The 12,262-nt window shown below is 39.5% G+C and overlaps 1 protein-coding gene across 3 annotated transcripts; it reads right to left on the bottom strand.

The window, feature by feature from the left end:
* Positions 1 to 1,035: 1,035 nt before the first annotated feature.
* On the bottom strand, positions 1,036 to 11,559 carry LOC129157162 (uncharacterized). Of its 3 annotated transcripts, none has more exons than XM_070556062.1 (4): positions 7,058 to 9,275; positions 5,655 to 6,954; positions 2,568 to 2,660; positions 1,036 to 2,102 (listed from the first exon to the last, which is right to left on the bottom strand). In XM_070556062.1, exons 2-4 carry the CDS (start codon positions 5,757 to 5,759, stop codon positions 1,785 to 1,787), a joined length of 516 nt encoding a protein of 171 aa, XP_070412163.1. In that variant the 5' UTR covers positions 5,760 to 6,954; positions 7,058 to 9,275; the 3' UTR covers positions 1,036 to 1,784. The 3 variants fall into 2 exon arrangements, 1 of the variants encoding a protein (XP_070412163.1); XR_008560508.2 differs by lacking the exon at positions 7,058 to 9,275 and adding an exon at positions 9,652 to 11,559.
* Between the last annotated feature and the right edge of the window lie 703 nt (positions 11,560 to 12,262).

Genomic DNA, 12,262 nt, shown 5'->3' with positions numbered 1-12,262 from the left:
TTTCTATAGCGCCTCTCAAGATAAAAATCATGAGGCGTTTCACAAAAAAAACAAAAAATCAAAAAATTGTAAAAATATAAAAAAGCATTTCAAAAATGTTTAAAATATATTTAAAATGAGCAAAAATAAGCAATTGCGATTTAAAAGAAAAAATGTTAAGAAAGAGAGAGAGTGAATAGGAAAGAGGGAAATCAGTGGATCCTGAGGAAGGTGGAATAAGTGGCGAGAGCAGAATAAAGAGAGAGTGGTGAAGAAGGTCATCCAAAAGCCAGCTTGAACAAGTGAGTCTTCAGCTGCTTTTTGAAGGAGACCACTGAGTCCACTGATCTCAGGGTCAGGGGGAGAGAGTTCCAAAGTCTCGGGGCCACAGCAGCAAATGATCTGTCACCTTTGGTCTTTAGCCTGGTGCGCTGCACAACCAGTAGGCTTTGATCACTGGACCTCAGGGACCTGCTGGGGGTGTAGGGACTAAGAAGATCACCAATGTAAGATGGTGCTTGTCCATGTAAGGCCCTATAGACCAGAACCAGGATCTTGAAATGAACCCTGGAGTTGACAGGCAGCCAGTGAAGCTGGAGGAGAAGCGGGGTGATGTGGGTGTATTTGGAGGACTTGGTCAAAACCCGAGCACAGGCACTGATTACTATTTATCTAGTCTAACTGTATCACCTGCCATATTTGTTTATATATATATATATATATATATATATATATATATATATATATATATATATATATATGTATATACACCTATTTATCTCCTTTAATTTTTAACATTTTATTTACATCTTAGTGTTTTTACATGATTACGTTTTCTTTTACTATCTTTATAATCACTTTTTATCAGTTACTTTCTATCCATATTAGCTTTTGTTATTTTACAGTTATATATTTTAATCCTCCACTGTTTCCTCTGCAGAGCCCGGGGCGCTCCTCGGGTAGTGCCCGGGCAGTGGTGGGGGTTTCCGCCCTCCCCCCTGGGCGTCATGGGCCGGTGTCCTCAAATAAAAAAAGTGTTGGATTTACTTAAAAATGTTTTGTCAAGTGGTTCCACACAACTTTGTTAAGTAGATGTTAATAAACATCCTTACATTCAAGTTACTTAAAATTATTATGTAAATTGTATGGTGGTGACTTAAGTAACTTAGAGTTAATTAGGTTACTTTAGCGTTATGATTGAAACTTACATAAAACTAATGTGACATAGTTAAGTTCAACGAATTAAATAGATAAACTTTAATTAAAAGACTTGTATCTGAGTTACACCAACTTGATCATGTTAATTAATGTTAATGAAAGACATGAATACAATTGGAATACTCCAAACAGCAGTTTTATTAACTAGAAACAGCTGAAACAGCTTCTTATCCAAAAATACAAATTTTTATGTATGTACCGGTACATTACCTTTTTAACAGGTTTGTGCATCAAGTAGTACCACTGACATTTAAATTGAAAGCTTAACATTTTAAATTAAGTGCAAATGGAATTCTTTTCAACATTGGAAAGAAATTGAAAAAAAAAAAAATAAAAACATTTTTAGAGCCACTGGGTCCAGCCACAACAAGGCAAATAAAAAAAAAATCTTAAGAGTACTCTGGGAAACAACCAAAAGCAGCATTCTGGTCCTATCTCAGTAGTTAGACACCACTTTAAACATATACATTTTAGGTGTAAGAACAAAGTTTAAAACTTTTAACAGGCACTTAAATCAGGCCAATAAAACACATTAACTACAACATTTCAGGACTTGAATAGCACAATACTGTAATGGCTTAATGCATTCATTCCAGCATTTTGTTTTTGAGCACTTGGATTTTGTTCGAAAGCCTGTGTGTGTCAAGTTCCATCAGAATCTTTTGAATGAATTCAAAAGTGTATCTGAGATCAGTGGGGTAGCTCAGGTTCAGGTCGTAGATGATGCCAAACAATAAGGCAAAAGCAGTGGCAACATCATTGAGTCCAGTAAGTACCTGTACACCTTCAACTATGATGCCAACGTCTTCTGGAGCCTGATCAGTAGATGAACCTGGATGTTTAATCACATAGATACCGATGAGAGTCTGATCCAACTTTCTCTGGGTCTCTTCAAAATCTTCACTCTAAATACAGGAAAAAAATAATTTAATAAAAACCTCACATGAAATTCCAACATTTTTAATAATCACTGTGATAAACTCCTAGAAAATTTAAATTAATGTAACTGAATTCAAGAAATTAAACTTTATATACAAACACACAAACATAAACCTGCATGGGTAAGTCATGATGAGAGCACATTTAACAGTAGAATGGTAAATGAGAATCTCACTTTAAAAGGTCTGTATAGTTCAAAACCAACTTTTTTGGAGCTTTTAATCATGTTGTGATGCCATTTCTTTATTTAACCCCCAGGAAGTAAACCAAGCGTTACTTCCTGATCGAAGAATAACTCCAAGATATAAGCTATATTTCAGGATAAATTATTATATAACATAAACAGGAACATTTTATCATATATATGCCTATATCAGATAGAAAGTTGTAAAATAGCAGGATACAGGACCTTTAGAACTACTAACACTTACGTCATATTCCTTCACTAGCTCTTCAGGGACCTCGTTTAGGTACAGGGCTACTGCCTGGAGGTTGCAAGCTCTTCTTGTGTCAACAGAATCCTTCTGCAAAACACAAAACACTGTATAACAGGCATTTTTGGAACAAAGCAGATATGCAGTTTTCTGATCAAAATCCGCCATTTCATTACAATTTGATTCAATTTTTGGAAGAAAAAAAACTGGTTTTGTTCCGTGACCATGGATAAATTGTCTTTATGAGATGGAAGAATAAAATCAAAATAGAAACCAGCATTTTGCCTATTTAATTCTTCAGCAACTTTGTTTCATACTGGCTGTGAAAATAGTACAAGAACTTCTCTTTCAGTTTTAGTGGGACATCAAATTGATATTGCTCATTAGTATTCATCCGTTTCGGCACCTAGACTTACAGAATGAATATATTGCTGAAAAATCAAGATTTGCAAGACAAATGGCTTCAGTTTATTTTTGGAGCGACTCAGAAAATTATTTAACTCGAATTATTTAACACTCCGGTTTTCCGTCGCTGGTTCAGCCTCTGCTCCCGACAGCTCCCACGCTGTCCTCTCCCTCCTCGTCTTGGACATCTTCCGTGGTTTGCACACCACCTCCCATCCAGGATCCTCCAGGTGACGGTTCTCACATCGTCTCCTCTCTGCTGCGCTCCTCCAGCTCCCAGGATCCGCCTGCCTTCCTCACGGTGCATTCACATCTAGAATTTTTTGCGTCTGGCGTCCATGTTAAGTCTATGTGGAGGCACGCAGCGGTGTTACCACAGTGGGATGAGCAGCTCAGCGGCACAGAAACGCACATCTGCATCCGACTCGCTCCGAAGCAGCGCCGCACACGAGGTCCAGGCGTGCACGGCGCCGTTCATCCGCACCCACCCGCTGTTTCTTGCTGCTCACCTCCTCCTCCAAAGTTCAGTCAGGTTCAACTTTCCGTCTCAATACGCACCGCGGCAACCAATCAGGAGCTAGGTTATGTAGTCATGTGATTCTCTGCTTGGGTCAGAGAAGAGAGTGCTAGTTAATTCATTCACGCACCACCCGGAGCTGTACGACACCAGCTCCTTCTTCTACCGAGATAGGAACAAAAAGGACCAAGCTGGAAGCAGGTCAGCGAGGAGGTTGGGCAACCTGGTGAGTTCATAATAATGTGGAAAATTGTAAATCGACGATCCCGCGCCAACGCAAACGAGTCCGCCTAGTTTCCAACCCGCTGATGTTTTGTTTTGATGTTTCCGCTAATTCAGACATGCAGCGTCGCAGCCTGGCTGCCCAATCTCTACTGCCACTCACTCCCTCCAGCCTCAGCTGATGGGCGTCTGCTTGCCCCTCCTCCAGGACTCCTGCAGCCCAGCACACTCGTAAGCATTCGTGTCCTTTTATGCTGCGTTCACATTGAGGGTTGTGAAGCGGAGCGGTGCATGCATGTTGTACGCTTGAAACGCCGCTCTCCTTCCGCACCTCCGCCACGCGCCGTATCGCGTGCCGCATCCGCGGAAATACGTCATTCGGCACGTCTGAATTAGAGGAAACATCAAAACAAAACATCAGCGGGTTGGAAGCTAGGCAGGCTCGTTTGTGTTGGCGCGGGATTGTCGATTTAATCACAATTTTCCACATTTAAATGAACTCACCAGGTTGCCCAACCTCCTCGCTGACCTGTTTCCAGCTTGGTCCTTTTTGTTCCCATCTCGGTAGAAGAAGGAGCTGGTGTCGTACAGCGCCGGGTGGTGCGTGAATGAATTAACTAGCACGCTCTTCTCTGACCCAAGCAGAGAATCACATGACTACATAACCTAGCTCCTGATTGGTTGCCGCGGTGCGTATTGAGACGGAAAGTTTAACCTGACTGAACTTTGGCGGAGGAGGTGAGCAGCAAGAAACAGCGGGTGGGTGCGTTCGAACGGCGCCGTGCGCGCCTGGACCTCGTGTGCGGCGCTGCTTCGGAGCGCGTCGGGTGCAGATGTGCGTTTCTGTGCCGCTGAGCTGCTCATCCCACTGCGGTAACACCGCTGCGCGCCTCAGTGTGCCTCCACATAGACTTAACATGGACGCCAGACACAAAAAATTCTAGATGTGAACGCACCGTTACTTATGTTTTACCTCTCATCCACCTGCCCAGACTGAACCCCTCATGCTGGGTCTGCAGGAGCAGTATGTTTTGACTGTTATTTGTCCCCTGCACTGGAGTTTAATAAAGTATCCCTTTTTGTTTGAACTCTCATCCCGTTGTCTCTGGTCTGGAGTCTGTTGCTTGATTTAGAGTCCACACAGTAATCATGACAAGTAAATACTCACACAACAGTCTAATGTTCAATGTTGAAAATAAATTCACATTGTAACAGACCTGGATCTCAGTCCACTGGGTGGTCGCTAGTTTCTGTCATTTTAAAAAGGCTGTCCCGGACCAGAATCATTATTTACATGTCTAGACTTCCTGGTTCCATAACGAATCGCGTGATTGTGAAAGGCTGCCTAGTTTTCAACACAAGCAGCTGTAATTCCACAACAAGCAGCACTAAAAAGTAAGAAACCACCACATTCTTCCAAATGATCAGCTGAGCTACACATGATGGGGCGTTCAAATGCACTTAGGAAAAAATCAATGCTTAACAAATCCACCTTCAGACATTCCCAAAAATGGATCAAATACAAGACAAACTAAACGAAAATCAACATCACAACTGGCTACCCAACAGAAAAATCTGAGGGGGTGAGTGGCTGAGAACAGATGTTTTTTCTTCTTCATGAACTGCGGCACTCAGATTTGGCGACAAAGTCTAACTCTTGAATACTGTAGCTTTAAAGTAAATCAAGATCTCAGTGATCCATTTTTTCAAAATTCTACTATTGATCTAAAAACAACTCTTCCATCCTTCCTGCATAAACAAGAGTGGCATTTAGAAAATGGGACAATTTAAGAAAGTGATTTCTGACACAGGTTTCTCAAATGTTTCCAAAAATCAACAAGATTACAATGAACTACACTTGCCAAGACAGAGCATATGAGTGTGAAACGCAAAAGAAGCTACTGATTCAAATATCGGTTATTAAGTAATTGCACACACACCTGGTGAATCGCAGCCATGATGTTTTTAATTTTTCGTCCAACTTCTCCACCTTTCTTGCAAAGCACTCTTGCCAACTGGTCTGAGTACTGGTCCAGCTGCGACATAAACTTTGGGATGAGCGGAATGGTGGTAATGCGCGTGAACTCTGCGCAAACCTGGGAATGTTTTTGAACAAAGACAAAAAAAAGTATAAGATTTACACACAAGAATCAATTACACTTTATTCATTTGCACCAAATATAAGTCTTGCCTCGTTTTTCGTAAAAAGAGCTGGCCATCGACTTTTTAATTCTGCGATGAGTGGCATATCTTGAACAACCTCATACCGCCGAAGTGCAAAGGTTTTCTCCATTTTCTGCTTAACCATTTGATGGTTGTTCCTCTTTTTGACCTCCAAAAGCAGTTCTTCACGCGTTTTCTCAAGACTTTCTTTGTCTTCTCCAACTGGGTAATCAGGACAAAAATTTACTTCTGCTCTCCTGGGTTTCTTTACTTGGTTAGGGCTTGAGGAGTGAGAAGGCTTTCTGCTTTTCATTGAGTTAATGCTCATTTCTTGGCAACCCAGACTCCTGAGCTTAGTGCGGTAGTTACCCATTTTGTATTTCAGACTGATTTTCCAACCATAATATCCCTGAACAGAGCCCTGTTCCTTCAAACAAGGATGTTTTATGATCAAAGCTTTGGCAACATCATCTAATTGTGCAGAAGTTGGGTATCCACTTGTGTACTTCATTATTTCAGAAGCCAGGACCTGCAAAATGTCTGACCTGACTTTGAAACTTGGGTTCAGGTGCTTGCCTTCAGCAAGAAATTCCTGGTTTGCTCTAGACAGCTGCATTTCCACTTCATAGGAGAATGGAGGAATTGGAAATCTGCATGGCCAGCCTTGACATCTTAGTGATGAAGTTGAAGAAGTGGTTGAAGTTGAAGTGGTCGACTCAGAGGATGAAAGTATATCAGTGTCTGGAGTGGAATCATCCTCCTCATCAAAAGATGCAGATGAAGTATAGTTGGGTCCTTGTGTTGACTGCCTACTTGTTAAAATCACTTTCACTGTTCCCTTGTCTTTGATATCTGCAGCTGAAGTCAGGTTCATAAATTCACCAAAATCATTGTCCATGTACTGCAGTCTGAATTCTCCTTGAATTCTACATTGTTGTTGAATTTCAAATTTAAGGCCATCAACAGAGTCTGGTATTCCAGAAGGCAATGTTAGCTTGACACAGTCATCTTCTCCAAGGAGAATACGAAGCTTTACTGGTGTAGACATTGAGTCCATAGTCATACCCAAGTTTTACTCTGAAAAACACAGAATAGTACAGACAGAACATTTTAACATGCATCAAGTCATATTGGAGTTAAGCAAACAAATTTACAGTACACATTTCTGTTCTCATATTACCTGAACAATGTATGTATCTCTTCAGAGTAACCATTCGTAAACTGCCCACTTTGTAATCCCAGAGGGGGTAACGATCCACAAGTTTACTCAACTCAATCACAGAGACACTGCTTGAAGAAGGATCCAGCTCAAATGATCTATAGTGTTCTCTGTACCATGAGTTTATTTTCTTCACTATGAAGACAAGTCCATCTTTCAAAACACACATATGCACAATTTCGGCAAAGTCTGGCAGTCCACCAACAAATCCATGCACTATTATCATGCCACTTCTGAAGCTGATGCCATCAGCAGATACATTATCTGTTAGATTAACAAAAGTAAGGTCAGGGTACATCTGATGGAGGCTAACTGCAACCTCTTCTTTAAGGACATCAAGAGGGACTGTTGAGACTTGTGTCACCTCAAGAGTGTCTTTTTTAAATCTTGATGAAATTATACTATGGCCAATCATCAGCTGATGTTTAGTGGCTAAAGACAATGTAATGTTTTTAAAACAGTTAGTGTGCCTCACAACTTGTTTAAAATAACTGTGCTTGGATTCAAACCTCAGAGTCCAAAAAGAAACAAGTGGACCAAAGCGAAGGATCAGTGCAGGATAATGTTCCAGGTAGTGGTGCTTGGGTAGCAGTTTTTTTTGAGGGAAAAGTGTGCAGTACCTGGATCTGTGCTCTGATATCTTTGTCTCCAAGAATGCAATCGACTCATCGGTATGTAGTGGGCAAACTACGAGATCCACAATATCTTTTAAATCTAATATTAACTGCCAAGCTGGTTCATCTTCTGGAATTAGTTTTCCAACAATCAGTGGTATTAGTCTTAGCAAACACCAATTCTCATGTGAGTTGCCACCAATACTTCTTTTGCTGAGGAAAGCACGTGGCAATAAATGAGGCCGATTTGTTTTATCTCCCCATTTGTATGGGAAAGCTTGAATCAGTTCATTCAAACCATCAAGAGTGAAGTACTTCTTGGCTAAAAGCAATCCAAAGCATTCAGCAAGTTCAACGGGTACTATACCTTCAAAAAGGTCATGAGCCAGATCTGGGGGGAAACCTGTTGTAACCTCAAAGAATGAAAGGCTCTCAGCTAGAACACATTTAGTTTTGACTCCACAATAAGGTTTTCCTTCTTCACAAGCACTTGCTACATGTGCTTGATGTAGCTCTTTAGTTCTGAGTATGAAGCCACCCACTTTCACCTCTTGTGACTGAATTTCACTGCGTGTTGCAGTACAAAAGCGACAGAAAAAATCTCCAGAGAAACTCTCCACGAATCCAGCTAATCCATGGGCTCCAAGGTTGTCTGCAACTACACACTGAACAGTACCTCTGATAAATGTTCCCAGATGATCAATGAAAATTCCCTTTTGCTCCAATGTAACAAGATCATTCAGAATGGGCTCAAAAATTTTTTTATAACCAAATGTTTTCACATCCTCACTTTTACAGAGCAACGCAAGATAAATTGAGTCCAGGGATGATTGACAAACTGGTAGCAAGTTCCCTAAAATCCAGTAAACCCCACAAAGTTTGTGTTTTCTTCGTGATGTCCCTAAGGGATTACAAATTTCAAAGTCATCTATGTAAAGGCACAAAGACAGTCTTAATTCCTCACTTGAAAGAAATTTGTTATTTTTAAAGTGGGAACCATCTTGATAACATCTATACTTCCCATTTACTGAACGCTGATTGGAATGACTATCAACAATTTTCTTGAGTATATCTTTCTGTTTGAGTAACTGTTCTAAAGTTTTCAGAATTGGAATGTACTGGAAGGTATGTTTTGGTTTTGATTGCAGTATATACTCTACTGGATCAACAATGTCAAAATTTTCTTTGTAATACTTTCTCCGTTTATGACCAGTAGCTAGTGGCCCATCCTTTGCTATACCTTTTAACAGAGGATTACACGAAGATAATGCAGTGGTCAATTCCGTAATCACAATCGGCTCAACACAGACATTGTTATTTCTGAATGTTTCTTGAATTGCTTCATTAGATATGGGCACAGATGCAGAACCTATCAAATAATGCAGTTCAGCAAGCAGCTCATCTATTGCTGTACGAGGAACATGAAAATAGTTTTCAAGCTTGAGTAGAAGAGATCCTAATTTCAGTTCTATAATCTTTGATAAATGTTCTTCTGCTTGAGTTTCTATATCTCTATCAGAATCAACACTACACTCACCAATATTAGATGTTTTATCATCTGTAGGATCATCTGTTTCACTGTGGTTTACAATACCTAATTTAAAATCTTGAAGTGAATATGGAGTGTGCTTTCTACTTTTGTGGGATTTGAATGTACCAGAAATATTTGTTTGGAAAGAACAGCCCTGAAAAACACAAGTCACTGTTTCATGGTTCTTGAGATGATAATTAATATGGCTAAAATACTCTTGAGAGGATATGTAGGTGCTTGTACACAAATGACAGTTAAAAGTAGCTAAATTATCTTGCTTTTCAACAGTATTATTTGTGTGTGACCTGCTTAAATGACTGTGAAGAGCATTCCAAGTTTTGAACACACATGGACAATGAGAAAAAGTGCATGGATATGGGTGTCTGCAACCAAAATTGTCATGAGCTAACCTGTAGTGCTTTAGAAGATGGACTCTTGATGCTACAGATGAACCACAATCTTTACAAGACCACATTCATATCTGTGAAAGAACAGAAAAAAAGTCAAAAATATTAACAGTCAAGTAGTTTATTTATTTAAATACACATTATCAGCTGGTTTATTCATAAAGTAGATTTGTTTAACTTTACTTATGCATTGACAAAGCTTGAAATATAAAAAAATTGGGAACATGGGAATTGTTTAAAAACTATTCAAAAATGCTAATATTGAGTAGGCAATCGTTTAAAAATATAATTGATTACAGGCCAAAGAAAATACACACATACTTGCTTAGTTTATTTTCACTCTCAAGTTTATTAGCGGATTTGTTTTTTACTTCTAGTAACCCTTAGTTTTTGTAATTGCAGTTTTAACTTTTTTTATTATAAATAAAGCTTGTAAACAAAGGCACATGTATTTTTAAATAACAACATTAAATTGCTTTTAAATTATTGATGTTAAATTGTCAAAATAAATTATGACACGTCTCTAAATAAAGTAAAAAATTCTAGTGCAGAGTGGAGCCAACCCATAGAAGCACTGATTTGATCTAATTTCAGAGAAAAATAGAACAGGTTAGATGCACCTAATAAATAAAATTACTAACAAACTCTGGAATCTGTTTCTTTGCTTCACTGTTCTGGTGCTGAGAATATCACTAATGCAGATCAAAGGAGATACACAGATAAATGCACCTCTTATTATTTGGAAAGTACATTTACTGCAGCTGGCAGAGGCAGAGATTTTTTCTATTGATACACGAAATTTACAGAAGCATTTTAAATTTTAATAGGGGAAGACTGCAGGAGGGAGCAGTATAATACAGGGGGTCCCCAGCAAAATCAAAAAACTTCACGAGTCTGATGAAACCCGCTGGTTTTCCATCAGGCAGTCACGGGGCAGCTCCAACGCCCCAGTGCTATATTAATGTCGATGGCTGTGCTGGGTCAATGCTATCAGCTCAGTCCGGCTCGGCCGTGAACGAGCCGAGGCGACGTCGTAAGAAGTGTTATTTTCCCGCTTCAGAAGAAGCGTCCAACGTGTTTTTACGCTTTCTCCGAGATATGTCACGTCGCTAAATAGTTAGCGCCGCGCGCTAACAAGTCAATAGTGCAACGTAGCCTGCTGGAGGTTTTAAGGGTTCAGATGAAAACACCCAACCTCGGGAAACAGCGCCAAAAAAAAAAAAAAAAAACCAACAACTTGGGAACTTGTTAGCGTGGCAGTGGGATTTCAGGCGTGGCGGGCCGCCACACTGCTGGGGTTCGGTTGTAGCTGTGATAACGGAGCTAACCACACCAACTAAGCTAACAGGACTAGTGGAATAATAGTTCCCCGATATATTTACCGAATTCTTGTCAGTAATTTAACAGCTTTACACGGAATAGTTTCATAAATCAGTAAGAAAGACTTTCACTTAGTGAACGGAGCTAACCACACCATCTAAGCTAACAGTACTTAATGGAACAACAGTTCGTCGGTATATTTAACCAATTTTTGTCAGTAATTTAACAGTTTCACACAGAATAGTTTCGTAAATCAGTAAGAAAGACTTTCACTTACCCGTATTGAAAGGTGAATTTGGCTCTATCCACAGCATGTAACTCTCTCCTCCGCTCAGGACACGTGGCTCCCTCCGCCGCAATGAAAAAAAATCAGCCAGGATATACGGAGTCTTCCAAGGGACAAACTACACCGATTTACAAAGCGCCTTTTTTAATATTTACATTACAAACTTGAGTTGGTGTTACTTACACAGTTAAATACATCCAACATTGCAAGTATTTGCTTTCAAATAAAACAAATAACATAAGTAAATGTAAAAAATATATAGTTTTTGATTACTTCTAACATGATAATATGTTTTATTGCCAATGACAGTGAGATTTCCTTTTTTTGAGTGCTGCTGCCGTGGATCTGTTACTGTCAGGGCAGATGACTCCGCTGATGATGTGTCGTTCATTACCTGACCCATCTGAACTCAGCCTATTGTTCACTCTGTTGTCCATGTGTGTGTGTGTGTGTGTGCGAGTGATTGTATGTCCACCTTGGAAGTTGGGTGCGGGAGGGGAACCGTAATTGTCAATTGTTTTATACTTGGGGAGGGCGGCTGGGATGGGAATATGGGATGTATGGGGCCATTTTAATCTGTGAAGCACTTTCAGTTGCATTTTTTTGTATGAAAAGTGCTATATAAATAAAGTTGATTTGATGACAGGAAACAGTAAGTTCAAATAAACAACATCAAATCCAATCTGGATAATATTAATTGTGGAGTACCACAAGGGTTGGTACTAGGCCCTAAACTATTTATTATTTATATAAATTATATTGTCTCTACATCTAATATGTTAAAGTGTATCCTATTTGCAGATGACACAACTTTTTATTATTCAGGAGACAATACTGATCAAACGATAGAAGTGGTACAGAGTTGGAAAAAATCAAATCATGGTTAGATGGAAATAAGCTTTCACTGTACACAGATAAAACATATTTTATGATATTCAGTAATAGAAAGTTGAATATAAAAACATTAATAAAATCAGACAAAATCTGTATTAAACGAGTAAAGGAAGT

This window comes from Nothobranchius furzeri, chromosome 11 (assembly GCF_043380555.1).
Source record: "Nothobranchius furzeri strain GRZ-AD chromosome 11, NfurGRZ-RIMD1, whole genome shotgun sequence".
NCBI lineage: Eukaryota > Metazoa > Chordata > Actinopteri > Cyprinodontiformes > Nothobranchiidae > Nothobranchius > Nothobranchius furzeri.
The sequence above is the reverse complement of the archived record's forward strand: the minus strand, read 5'-3'. Positions and strand labels throughout refer to the sequence as shown.